This window comes from Enoplosus armatus, chromosome 1 (genome assembly GCF_043641665.1).
Source record: "Enoplosus armatus isolate fEnoArm2 chromosome 1, fEnoArm2.hap1, whole genome shotgun sequence".
In the NCBI taxonomy this organism is placed as follows: Eukaryota; Metazoa; Chordata; class Actinopteri; order Centrarchiformes; family Enoplosidae; genus Enoplosus; species Enoplosus armatus.
The window spans coordinates 1,555,795-1,570,000 of record NC_092180.1 but is presented as its reverse complement, the minus strand read 5'-3'; the positions used below and the strand labels follow the sequence as shown (position 1 = coordinate 1,570,000).

The following is a 14,206-nucleotide window of genomic DNA, read 5'->3' as shown; positions in this document are numbered from 1 at the left end:
GCAGCTCTGGATCAGCAGGCTTTAACTGTGGACACTGAAGAAACAGGATAGAGTCTACGTGTTTATCAGTTAGAGTTAAAGTGGTACTTCAGTGTGTCATGTGTCACTTACCGTGTTGTAGACTGAATATGCCGACAGAACATGGAAAAGAGACTGCTGCCTGTAGAGAGGAGAGGAGGCTCAGTCACTTACTGATGGGACATCACATTTACTGTGTCGGCCATTTTGTGATGTTGTCCACGTGTCTAGAGAGAATTATTGTGCATCTATAGTGAACATCTGATACTGTGTTTAGTATAGAGGATTCCCCGTGCAGTGAACGGTAAATACTGCGTAATACTTACCGTTACCCAGTTTATATATATATATATATATATTTGATACTTCTTGGATTTTATTTGGTTTATGTCTGCACTCTTTCTTCACCTTGTAATGCTGCACAACAACTCACTAAATAAAGTTAAACTATCTTAAAGACACAGAGACTCAGTTCACCCCGTCTGCCCGTCGTCCACAGGAGGTCTCACTCTGCCCTGTTTAAACTGGACTGAACCTACAAACAAACTGAAACCCCCTGAAACACCGGGAGCTCGTCAGAGTCCTCACCAAGAAGAAGAAGAGAGAACAGTGAGAAGGCGGCACAGAGAACACAGAGAACACAAACAGAGATCACAGAGAACACAGAGATCACAGAGAACACAGAGAACACAAACAGAGATCACAGAGAACACAGAGAACATAACAGAGAGAGAACGCAAAGAGAACAAAGAACACAAAACAGAAAGAAAATAGAAAACAGAAGCAGAATTCAAAGATCAACAGAACAAAGAAACAGAGAACACAGAACACAGAGAACACAGAGATCACAGAAACAGAGAACAGAGAGAACACAGAGAACAGAGAGAACACAGAGAACACAGAGAACACAGAACCCACAGAACACAGAGAACACGGAGAACACAGACAACAGAGAACACAGAGAACACACAGAACACAGAACACAGAGAACACAGAGAACAGAACACAGAGAACACAGACAACAGAGAACACAGAGAACACAGAACACAGAGAACACAGAGAACAGAACACACAGAACACAGAGAACACAGAACACAGAACACAGAGAACAGAACACAGAGAACACAGAACACAGAGAACACAGAGAACAGAACACAGAGAACACAGAACACAGAGAACACACAGAACACACAGAACACAGAGAACAGAGAACAGAGAACACAGAACACACAGAACACAGAGAACACAGAGAACACAGACAACAGAGAACACAGAGAACACAGAGAACAGAACACAGAGAACACACAGAACACAGAGAACACAGACAACAGAGAACACAGAGAACACAGAACACAGAGAACACAGAGAACAGAACACACAGAACACAGAGAACACAGAGAACACAGAACACAGAACACAGAGAACACAGAGAACAGAACACAGAGAACAGAACACAGAGAACACACAGAACACAGAGAACACAGACAACAGAGAACACAGAGAACACACAGAGAAACAGAGAACACAGAACACAGAACACAGAGAACACAGAGAACACAGAGAACACAGAACACAGAGAACACAGAACACAGAGAACACAGAGAACAGAACACAGAGAACACAGAACACAGAGAACACAGAACACAGAGAACACACAGAACACACAGAACACAGAGAACAGAGAACAGAGAACACAGAACACACAGAACACAGAGAACACAGAGAACACAGAGAACACAGACAACAGAGAACACACAGAACACAGAGAACACAGAGAACACAGAAAACACAGAGAACACAGAACACAGAGAACACAGAACACAGAGAACACAGAGAACAGAACACAGAGAACACAGAACACAGAGAACACAGAACACAGAGAACACACAGAACACACAGAACACAGAGAACAGAGAACAGAGAACACAGAACACACAGAACACACAGAACACAGAGAACACAGAGAAACAGAGAACACACAGAGAGAACACAGAGAACACAGAGAGAACACGGCTCTGCAGCACACGCGCTGCTCTCTGTCTCTACGAGAAGGTTCTCTTTTGCAGGGTCGCTGAACTCCAGTTAAATATTGAAACGTTCTGCTGCCCCAGACTTTCCGCTGCCGTTCCCGAACAGGCCTGCGGTCTGTTAAACTGTCAGTGACGTCACTCTGTGACAGGATCGGGTTCCACACAGACCCGACAGCCTGCCCAGCTCTCTCACACTCGGCACAAGTTCACTCTGAGGTCGCAGAATCAAAGTCTCTGCTACAGTTTGTGTTTTCAACCAGCACATAAAACCTTCTAAATCTGAAGTGATGAACTCTGCGACCTGGAAACCAACAATGTAATGAACAAAACTGCAACATGCGCTACGAGGACAAAAGTACGTGGACACCCCGACCCTGTCATTCCAAAGGCATGGACATTAATCTGCTGCATCTTAATGTCTTTATAACTTCAACCTCACTATTGACAAAGCAAAGCATTAAAGGGAAAAATGTGCTCAGTAAAGCGAGTCAGAACTTTTCACCCTGATCGTAAAAATCAATTACAGATGGAAATTCTGACTGAAAACTGTTGCATTTAATCAGCGTGACACTTACTTGACTCCAAAGCGCTCCATGAACATGATGTGGTTTCGAAAGGTCCTGTTGATGTCCAGGTCGATCTGCTTGATCTCAGACGAGTACAGTCTCGCCTGCTCCTTCATTTTCTGAGAGGAAACAAAGAGCCAAGTGAACAAGGACGGGTCGGGCAGTGAAGAGCTACTTGTGACTGAGTGAAGTGGCTGAAATAAAAGAAAAATGAGCCTGATCTGACTACAGACTTTAAGTTTAGTAGTTTTCAAATGAAAGCTAGACACCTGGAAATCAACTCATATTACGAAAGATGAATTCATCAGAAGGCTTTTTGTTTTTAAGCCGGGAGGGTAAAACAATGTCGGTTCAGATGTCAGATTTAAGTGCCCATCTGCCAGGCAAGCTAATCAGAGACATTTACACCTCCAGGCGTACAAGACGTTAGCTTGGCTGTTCAGCAGTTTTATTCACACCGAGTCTGAATGTTTAAAGCTAATAGATACAACTAGTTTAAAGTTAAATGAATCATTTTATGAAAAGAACACAAACATGGAAATGGTCAATTATGTTCCTCCACCACAATTTAATTGCATGATATTTTATGTTTGTCAGAATGTTAGCTAGCAGATGGAGTTAGCTAGCTAAAACAATCTAGTTTCTTTCAAGAAACACACTCGTCTGCCAGAGACAGATGAAAAGGTTGATATCATCTATTCTCTGTGTGTCTATTACAGAGACAGGTCCAGGACATGTTTAGCCTAGCTTAGCATAGAGGTTTTCCCGGTCTTTCTGCCAACATGGTGTGAATGTAGTGTTAGCCTAGCTTAATACAAAGACTGGAAGCAGGGGGAATCTGCTAGCCTAGCTCCATTACAAGTGAAAAGCTAAACCTTCAACTAGTCCAAAGCTGTCTGCTTGCAAACTAATATACTCATCGTTGTAGGTGGACGCGCTGCACATAGGAGTTATGAAACTGCCTCTAAATTATTATATTATTATTGTTTATACAGGAGTTAAATAAGCAAGATACAGCATTTAAATAGCATTGGAGTTTCCTGCTGCTCCCAGTCTTTGTGCTAAGCTAGGCTAACAACGTCCTGGACCTCTGTACTGCTGCACAGATACGAAACCAGAATGTTTCCAGAAATGTCGGACTGTCCCTTTTAATAAACAAAACTAATTCTAAATATCCCTCAAAGAGTAAAACTTTAAACTGGAGATAAAGGTTGACATCTGCGTTATTGATTTTGGAGTTTTAACATTGATAACAATACATTATATTATATTTATTTATTAATCTAAACACAAATATTTTTCGATTTAAGGATCAAGATATACTGAGGTTTTACAGTTGAAAAATACACTTTTATTATGACCTCAAACTTTTTACATAAATGTACTAATATTTATTGTTCTCTAACATATACAGCGCGCTGATACCAATATATCTGATACCAGCCGGTTTATCGGCTCTATTACTCGTCCTATCTCCTCCATCGAATCTTTTGAGAGATGCTTTCCTCTCATGTTTCTATGCATGGAGAACACTGAGAGACTTTTCTGCAGGCTGGTTGACATTAAGAGCGCACACCTCATATTTGCCCTCGTTCTCCTTCTTAGCCCTCTCCACGTCCAGCATCAGTGCCCAGGCCCGGCCTCGGAGCTGCAGGGGAATGCCCTTGTACACCCGTTTCACCATCTGACAGCAGGGAGGAAAACACAAAGACCGGGTGAATAAAAAGCCAGAAGGTTTATAGAGCTGATGCTGTAAAGTGTGAGTCACCGGAAAGTTTAACCGCCTACGGTTCGCCTACGACAATATTCACAGGAACAAAGCAAAAGCTTTTCACATGTGAAACATACTCAGTGAGTACAGAGTAAAGCAGATTTGTTGTATGTCAGACGTGGAATAATAACACTTTGTTTACCTGCGTAGGTTAGATGGGTTTAAAACTTCCCAACTGAACACTTTGCTCTCATCTTAAATATTAGTATTCACTTGGAGTGACGTCCAGTATTGTCTCTCCTTTTACATCTGGTAACACAGAAACATATCTGCCCCTTTAGCTGCTAGATGTTCCTCTGTAAGGTAGAGTCCAGTGGGGTTATCAGAGCTAAACCCACAAGGCAGATGTTTGGTGAAAATAAGCTGCCTGCTGCTGTTGGAAATGAAATCGTTGAGAGCGCTGAAGCTAAACCAAAACCAAATCGAAGAGCTAAAACAGGCTGAAAAGCTCTGCAGCTCTGAGGTGGTGATTCTCTACAAGCAGCTAATTCCCATTACACAAAGTCATATGTGTGATGTGAAAAATATTAGCGGGGCTTTGATCTATCAGATGTTCATTATAACTTGAAGCGATAAGAACACATGTTTTTGAGCGTAGGGTGGAAAACTGCTCAGTGTGGGTGGAGGTTTTCCAAATATCTTCTAGTCTGACTCATATTTGAGGGATTACGTTAAGCTCTGATCCACGGTTCTTCAGACTGAGTTATCATGTAGGAATTCAGAGGCTTGCTACAGTTAACTGTTGTTGGACTCAACATTGACAGTTGTGTGAGCTCACAGCTACAGTCTCACTGACCACACAGAAACCAGCACCCACTTTACATACCTGACAGCCACCGTCTGAACTCTCACGCAGTGAAGTGCTTTGAAATGAAAACAATAAAACGTGTTTTCAGTCTCCATATGACCCAGGTCTGGTATGTGTGGGCTGTTACTCACCCTGTCACTATTCTTGTATTTATCCCACTTCTTCACCATCTTCAGCCACTTCTCCACCCTCTCTATCTCCAGCTGCTTCCTCTGTGAGGGAGACAGGAACATACACACAACTGACAACCTGCTACTGGTCCTTTGTTACTGCTGACAGTGCAGTCCACTCACATCTCCGTCCACTGGACAGACACAAAGCTTTCAGATCAGCAATATGACAGTTAGCTCTAGAGCTTTGTGACATTTCCTTTTTTACCTTTTCCTCGTGTGCAGTCGGAGCTGGCAGCTCGTCCTCACTGGGAACAAAATAAAAGAAACCTTTAGTTAACACGTGACGGAGATCACAGCTCCACCAACGGGAGGGAAACTACCGTCACCAGCGTGAAGGGACGGGTGGGACGGACTTACTGCATGAAGCCGAAGCGGTCGATGACTTTGTAGATACTGTAGTCAGCATCTTCCCAGGGGTCGACCTCCACCCCCCCCTGCCTGCCCTGGAGACACACACACATAATGCATTTACATTGTGTTCCTCTCAACCTTCCACTAAAAGTAAAAGTAAGTAAAAACAGATTAAACGATATCAACAACACCTGCCTCGAAACTATCTCATGTAAAATCAGTTGCATTTAGTAGTTAGTCGTTAATGAATTATCAGTTTATTAGTTATTCTCTTCAACCACAGTGGTTCACCTGAGAACGTGCAGAACGTGTAGGGATTAAAGCTTTTCCAGTAACACTAATGTTGTGTAGAGTATCCTTTTGTTATTGGGTTATGTCATACAGGAACAATAATAAGTAAAAGTAGAATAAGTAGAGTTGTAGTGTTGGACAGTTCTAGATTTGACCTGCTGGGGGCACTAGATTAAACAGATCGCCAATAAATAAAATCAATCAGTGGGATTGAGTTATCTTCTGGGTACCATGAATGTCTGAACCAAAGTTCATGGCAATCCATCCAATAGTCCAAATATCTGGGCGGTGGACCGTGCCATCCCTGTCCACAGCTAGAACCCGTATGAATTTTAAAAATCCAGATTCACAGGGCTTACACACACACACAAAGTCAAACACTGTCCAGCAGTGGCAGTTTGCACTAAAAGGTTTAAACACAAACATCTTAATAAGTCACCTGTACCAGCAAGTAACACTCAAACCCAAACACGCCCTCAGAATGTGCATTAACAGCACAAAGTTTAGGAGTCATGTTTGTATCATGGAAAATCCATTTAGGCTACAATCTGGTCCCAGTGTTGACATAACAGAGAGGGAGCTAATCCTCCGACAGCCTACCGACGAGGCTTCTCACTGCGCTCTGAATAACAACACCGCTGCGTGGTTGGCTGCATGTCTGGAAGGCAGCCAATCAGCCTCCTGCTCTCGGCGAGGGTCAGAATGTGCTCACAGAAACTGTGCGGCTTCTTCGCGGTTGAGTCGGCACTCTGAGCCCCGGAGGCACCGCGAGTGATGTCAGCGCCATGAAAGTGAGAGGACTAAAAATACTTCCTCACTGAGGGTGTTTGGAGTGGCAGAGACACAGAGAGCGTTACAGAAGGAGATCAGAGCCGCATACATTTAACTCTGTCGTGCTGATTTAGTACTACTGAATCCCAAAATAGAAGTCCGTAAATGAATTCATCCAAAATAGAACTTGGAAGACACAAGAAGAAACTGAATGTCAGTTTCACTGAATTACATCTTCAGCTGTGGTTTCAAGGTCATACGACTCAGTAGGATTGGACGGCGGTCGAGGCTGGGCCATATCTCAAAGTAAGGCATGTAAAAAACAATGCTTTGGTGTTGGCACCATAACTCAGGTACCGTATCAGGACAAAACTCCAGTTTCAAATTGACTTTCATGGATGCGTGCAAAAGCTCGAGTAAAGCCAACAGGCAAAGATTCACTCCAACATCAGCAATGAATGAAGAAATGCACTCATTGTGTTCATTTTCAAGCTACAACACTTCATTGTATTCCTTTTTTATTTACCTGTTCACTACACAACATAATATCTGCTGGCCTCGAATCTGTTTCCACAGAGCAAGAGAGGCAGAGAGCAGGATGTGTCGGGCCAAGAGAGGTGAAGCAAGGTTAGCTTGGTCTCTCTGAAACCTGCATAAAAAGGCAAATCTGTGGCAGGCTTTCACCCAGAGTTCCCCTGGGAGAAACAGCTGATCTCCCTCCAGCCCTGCTCCTCTCTGCACTGCGCTGTACCAGCACCCCGACACAGAAATCCCGATGAGCGGGACTTCAGCCAGCCCCCGGAGGTCAGTGTCAAGTCAATCGCTGCACAGTGTGTCACAGCTGTTGCTATGGCTAGACAGAGCAAACCCCCCCCCATCCCACAACCCCCCCACCCCTCTGCTCCAACCTGCTGAGCTAAATTTAACCTCTGACTGCCACCGTCCCCATTGCCCCCTCAACTCTGCATCAGCACGTTCACCACTCTGAGCTTTCAGTACAGCTTGAACGCATGCTCCCGTCCACCCGAGTGATCCTCCATAGATGTAATGAAAAAGTGAAGGACCCCCCTGCACACAAAATGTAGCTGCTTCTTCTTCAACCACTTTTTTCTTTGATTTGTGAGTTTACAGACACCACAAGAGTTTGCCCATCTAGTGTTCTGGTGCTTCAGGGACCTGGAAGAGGCTCATGTCCTCCAGGGTGGGGGGGGGCTGGTACACAATACCGAATGGCTCATATTTACTGAAGTGAGAGCTGTGTTTGGATACTCTGAAGACAAACTCGATCTATGTTCCAATGCTGGTAAACACCATAAACTAAGTCCATAGACTTGGTGGAGGCGAAAAAGTTGGATTTTAAAAGTAAATACGGAGTGATGGAGGTGTCATGGAGAAGAAGAATTATAATAATTTGTGCGCACGATTTAGTAATTTGCCCTCTTGATTTAGCACAAGTTAAAGCCTTCATGTCCAGATGCAGCTTTCTCTGTCTCTCGATCAGTGAACACTTTGATGAGTCTGGATCTCATCCAGCTCACAGAAACTCAGCGCCTCGTAAAAGTCCTCTTTGTTGTCTTCTTCAAACTTCTGGCTGATTGAATCTGCTGCTCCAAAGCTGTTCGCTGCCTTCTACAAGAGGAGGAGGCAATAAATATAATATGATACTAAAGTAAGAGCACAAATTATTATGATATTATTATTAATTGTGCATACCAATTAGTCTTTCTTTCTCCATGACACCTCCAACATGCAGTGCACATTATTAGTTTAGGTAACTATATTTATATCTAAAAACAGGCCGATCAGCTGTTAGTAGATGTACACAGGAGGCATCTGGGTATTAATAATTCCTTGATCGTTGACCAACTGGCTCAATATTAAAACTGAAAAGAAAGGAGGCGGACTTCATCGTCTCCGTTCAGTTCACTAGAATGTTTTTCATGTCTGGTTTTAATGTTGGTTTCAGTTTCAGTTAGATTTATTATCATTCTCCAGTCACATCAAACCACAGGCACAAACATATTATTACACAACGTGTTATTAATGCACTTTGGCAGCATACTCACATCCACCCACACACACACACACACACAGTGTATTGTCCTCCACACATGCAGAAATGCACTGCACACAAACCACAGAACACACATCTGAATTCACGCTTTCGTCCTTCTCAGTGTGTCTGATGGATTCTTTAACCACAAAATCAGCCACGTGTGAACTCTTCATCCTACAGAATAACAACAACAACAACAACAACAACAACACAGGAGATAAACCATCCTGTAATAATGTTAAACACTCGTGACAAATGTGTGTTTTCACTCAACAAGATGCTGATGACCAAGGATAACATTTGCTATGCAGGGCTGGGATGATCATTTTCTTACAAATTAATACTTCACAATAAAATTAAAAGGTAAATATCAATATTTTTACAGTTGAATTGAATATAGCACATGTAACAGAGTCTAATACATATGTGTTCTGGGGAAAGACACATGCTGTAGATCCACCTGAGCAAATGAAAGACACTGTGTTCTGTTGTGTGTGTTGGAAGCACAAACTCACCGTAGCATATTTCAAGATGATATCAGCACGTTCCTCTGCTATTAGAGTCTCAATGTCTTTCTTCATGTCAATATCTGCAGGAGGAGAAAATCAAGACTTCATGAGAACAACAACAACAACAACAACAACAACTGAAGACGACTCAGAAAAGAAAAGAGCACAGCTGATCGATGTGGGCGGCTGTTGGAATCCAAATCAACAGGATGAGCTGGCAACGCCGTGAGACCCAAACACATTCAGCCTGTCATGACTTCATCACAGAGAAGAACACAGTTAAATATATATAAGCCTTAATAATAATATTCATCCAAACTTAGAGAGCTAGAGAGTGGCTGTAAGACAAATGCCCCTGTGACTTCTGCCACCACACAAATACAATGAAGGTAAATGGAAACACGTCAACAATGTCCCAGTCAGTCAGGTTGGGTTTGATCCATTTCATCAGTAGTGAAACCCTTTGACAGTGCGGTCTGTGGCTAACTCATTAGCATGCTATTCAACCCAGAGTTCAACCTAAAGAAACATTTATCTGAAGATTTGTTGTGATAACAGGAACAAAGTGGGTCGGATGGGACAGGGCCGGTGGCGGCTAACGTGTTAGCTAACGTACGCTAGCTAGAAAATGTGAGCTGCTAATGCTACATGATACCCCTCCAACAGACAAGAGTGAGACCATGAATACGTTTGTTTGTAATGTTTCGATGGTTACGTGCTGTTTAATATGAGCAGTCAGTGGCTGACTAGAAACAGTCCATCACTGTGATCAGTGATTGAATACCACAATTAACTAACTGACTGTAATTAATGACATGTTAAAGTTGGTAAAGTCAAAGCTTTAGTTCCACTCACAGAAGCTCTGATTGGCTAGATGATGAGTGGGCAGCATGCTGCAGGTTTGTCCATCAGTAACATGAGAGAGCTGTTCATGTGCTGTGACAGGAAACCAGGCTTTGTGCTGCGAGGTACGTGGAGACTAATGACTCGTCTGACTGCGCTTCACTTAGTGATGACCACCGACAGAGGGGGCATAAAACACTGGTCGTACACGCAGTACAGCATGGCGTGATATGGCACGGTGAGGTGTGACATCAGAACACCGATCTGGGCCACCTGTGTGTCGGTTATAACAATGCACACAATCCCAGCCGGAGCCGGAGGGTTGCTGCTAAATCATCCCCAAACAAAGCTGCGAGGGGATTAATCCTGCTTCATCTACGTTCTCTGTACAGATCTACACCAATGGCAGGACTCGCAGCGGTAATCTGGACACGCAACAGGACACGCAAACCATCTGGATTAGGAATATCTCCAAAGCGGGATTAAGCAATGAAAGTCTGTTATTCCCAAAACAGGAACAAAGAGGAACAAAGAGCTCTGAGCTTTAAAGACAAGTGACGGGCTCATTTCTAATTTGCACGGTCGGTTATCCAAAAGTATGAAAGTACAGCAGCGTGGTCTAATAAAGACATAGATGGCTCCTTTGTCGGTTTGATGCTCGTCAACTCCACAAAAAGCATCTGGCTTTGGAGCCGTGGCTCTGATTCAGATGCAGCCAGCTCTAAACTTAAAGTGCCGACAGACGATCACAACCATCTCACAAGTTCTCAGTCTCGACTCGTGTCACACAGGACGATCAGTTCTGTAGCGTGCCACGGCGTGTGATGAAGACTGGTGATGGTAATGCAAGAAAGCAGAGAGATGTCACCGGTTTGTGCCGTTCTCCTCTTTTGAAAATGTAGCAGAACAATAAACAGCTGGCGCTTCAAACAGGAGGTGAGTGTGAAGCCGAGGCGAGAGGGCAACTCTACTGGAGACGCTAAATCTGCAAAGTGAGTTGACCTCGAAACCAAAGATTTCACCAAGTTTCTCTCACGATTATCAACTTGCATGTGGGACCTCAGACGGTGTAACGGGGCCTTTAGTCGAGACGGCGTGCCAGACTGCGAGTCTGAATGTGGGTTAACCGGGTTGAATAATTCAGTAAGGTGGAGGATGGAGGTCCTGTCTGGTAGACGGCCAGAGACACAGTCAGAGCAGAGCGAGGACGATCACTAGCTCTTCATCGTCATAAGCGATCATTTCAATCATTTCCTTTTTGTCGTTAAGTGAGGAATCATTTCAGCCAGTGTTGATGCAGGTTCCTGATAAACCTCTTCAGTCATTATCCTCCATTTAAAGCCGTCATTTATCCCAGAGCGTCCCTCTCCCTCTTGGAGCTGCTGACCCTGAAAGAATTTCGGGTTTTTTTTCTGTCCCATCTTGGTCTAAGTGACCTCAGACATTTGGATCTTGACATTTTTCACACAAATACTTGAGATACTTCATACTCACTGGATTTCCGTTCTGTCAGCTAAGATTTAATGCATCATAAATTTGTGGAAAACTGTTTAAAAAAGTATGAAGTCAAATCGAACATTGTTTCAGATCAGCTGCAGTTCATGTAGAAAGGTTAAAGCTTACAGAGGCTTTAAACATGAGCTGTCATCTGAAGCATATGGCAGCGGCTGCATGTGGTCAGCACACTAAATCACAGAGGAGCTCTGGCAGGAGTCCCAGTAAGAAGGGCGGAGGCCCAAACTGGGAGCGAGCAGAGAGACTGGACGGCAGCTCTTAACTGTACCTGACTGACTGATAGAGTTTCCTTTAAATGCTGGCTGTTTTCTGAAGAAACTGAATGTCCCCAAACCTGCACTGGAGCTTTAACTTCATTAAACAAACTACATGACAGAGCGGAGACTTGGGACCAGGACTTGAGTCAGACGTTTGCTGTGGGGGTTTCTGGACAGAGGTGGGATGTGGGATGTAACCTCTGTGAATTCAAGCTACTGAGGTTGGAAAAACAGGGACCCCAGCGGTGAAGTGTTGGTGACACACCAGAAGTTAAACCATCTGAGATGATTAAAAATCATGCAAAGTATAAGATACATATGGAGGACTATTCAGTGTGTATTTAACGTCATGTCAGGAGGAAACCTTCCTCACCTCTCCAGCAGCAACTCAGACTCAAAAAGATGATATTTTCATCTTCAGATGAGTTCTGGATTATAATCAAACCCACTTGGCTTGGACTCTGATGAGAAACTTGACTGTCTGCAGGCTCATTTACTGCATCCAGAGGCGGAGGAGACGTGTCTGACTGACTGGAGTGAATTAAAAGTGGAGTCACAAAGACTTCAGGGCACCAAAGCCCCCCCCCACACACCAAAATCCAAAAGACAGGACTGGAATATTTATTGGTTTTCATAATCTTCTATAATAGCAAAGTGAATATCTTTGGGTTGTGAAGTGTTGGACAGAACAAGACTCGGGCTCTGGTGTGATCATTTAAATGTTCTAATAAATAATACCTGAAATCTATATGTATATTAATCATCGACTGAAGCTTTCTACTGATTCTTATAACTAGGACATTATAAAAGACCCCCCCACACACACAAACCCCCAGCATCAGCAGCAGCAGTGTGTCTTTCTGCTGTAAAGACATTTCAGTTGTCAGAACTGGTGTTCACCAACTTCAGTGTGTTGCAGCAGCTGCAGCTGCAGCTCGGAGCCCCCCAGCAGGCCTGAGAGCTGCTGCCGCCTTCACGGTCCCCAGCAGGGACACGCAGCCCGGCGGCGGTGGCTGACGGTAAACACACACCGGACTGAGACCCGGAGCTCAGTGACGGCTCAAAGTGTCCTTTTCTGATGGTAAACAAACGCACCGCCGCCGGTCGGGAGAGCCGCGGAGCCGTGATTTCAGACGGTGCTACAGCCTCACGCGAGACCCTTTTATTCTAATGAGAATAATAAACAAAAGCAGGAAAATACGCATTCAGATGTGACTGTGTGAGAGTGTAATTACCGTGTTTCTCGGGTGTCTTTCTGCGCTATCCGAGCAGGAACACAGCCCCGGCTCCTCTGGGCATTCTCCGGTCAAAGTGCTGCTCCAGCAGAACAAACCACCGGGCTGACAACAATAGCCTCCCTCCGTCAATCCATAGGTTACCATCAGACAGCGCGCACACACACACTCACGGTGCAGCAGACGTACGGACTGAGGAGCTCCTGGTCCAGGATCCGAGCGGCAGCGGCGCACTGAGCAGGCGCCGCAGCGTGGCACCAGTCAGCCGTGTGTGAGCTGTACGATCCGGCCTTAAAGACACAGGACCTCCAGGAGGAGCAGCTGCCTCCCGACACACACACACACACACACACACACACACACACACACACACACACACAGGATCAGGGCTTTCTTGTGCCGCCATCTGCTGGACAGACTCACTCCTGCAGGGAGGGAGGCGGTGATGCTCCACACAGCTGCTGGTACCTCAGTGAATCAGTTAACTCCTCTTTACCTTTGTTCTGATTAACGACTTGTCTTCTGATCACCTGATCACTGATTGAATCGTCATCAAGGTCTCCACAGCGTCACACCTGCTAACCTGCCGTCGCGTGTTCAGCTCGTCACACAGTGAAGGCCGGAGAGAGACGCTGATGAGATCTGCTGAAGTGAAATGAACTCATTCATGATGTGTAACCAACCCGGAACAGGACCCAGAGTGACCAACAGAAAACTACACAACTGATGTTCACCAACAAAGTACACAGGAAATACAAATCATTCAAGTGGCATCAATTTATTGAGCATATAAAGTGATCTAATGTCACGGCAACAATAACACAGCCAGGCGCGCTGTGAAGAGTGGCAGAGCGGTTAAAAACACCCACACGGCAAAACTGAGTGTGAGCTGGTTAAGACAAAGTAAATGTGTGAATTCAGACTCTGTTCACTGATCTGATCACAGAACAGCTTCATAAACATCAGGAACAAAGAGGAAACAAACACACCTGTGACTGAAGCACACATGTGA

The 14,206-nt window shown here is 44.5% G+C and overlaps 1 protein-coding gene across 1 annotated transcript in view; it reads right to left on the bottom strand.

The window, feature by feature from the left end:
- The window catches only part of LOC139285028 (USP6 N-terminal-like protein), a 13,602-nt gene extending 4,186 nt beyond the window's left edge, over positions 1-9,416 (bottom strand). Inside the window, exons 1-7 of the mRNA XM_070905456.1 lie at positions 9,351-9,416; positions 5,724-5,809; positions 5,572-5,611; positions 5,325-5,405; positions 4,191-4,298; positions 2,624-2,733; positions 112-160 (exon numbers count right to left, since the gene is read on the bottom strand). Coding sequence (XP_070761557.1) covers positions 112-160; positions 2,624-2,733; positions 4,191-4,298; positions 5,325-5,405; positions 5,572-5,611; positions 5,724-5,809; positions 9,351-9,416 — 540 coding nt within the window. The remainder of the gene's footprint in view (positions 1-111; positions 161-2,623; positions 2,734-4,190; positions 4,299-5,324; positions 5,406-5,571; positions 5,612-5,723; positions 5,810-9,350) is intronic.
- Between the last annotated feature and the right edge of the window lie 4,790 nt (positions 9,417-14,206).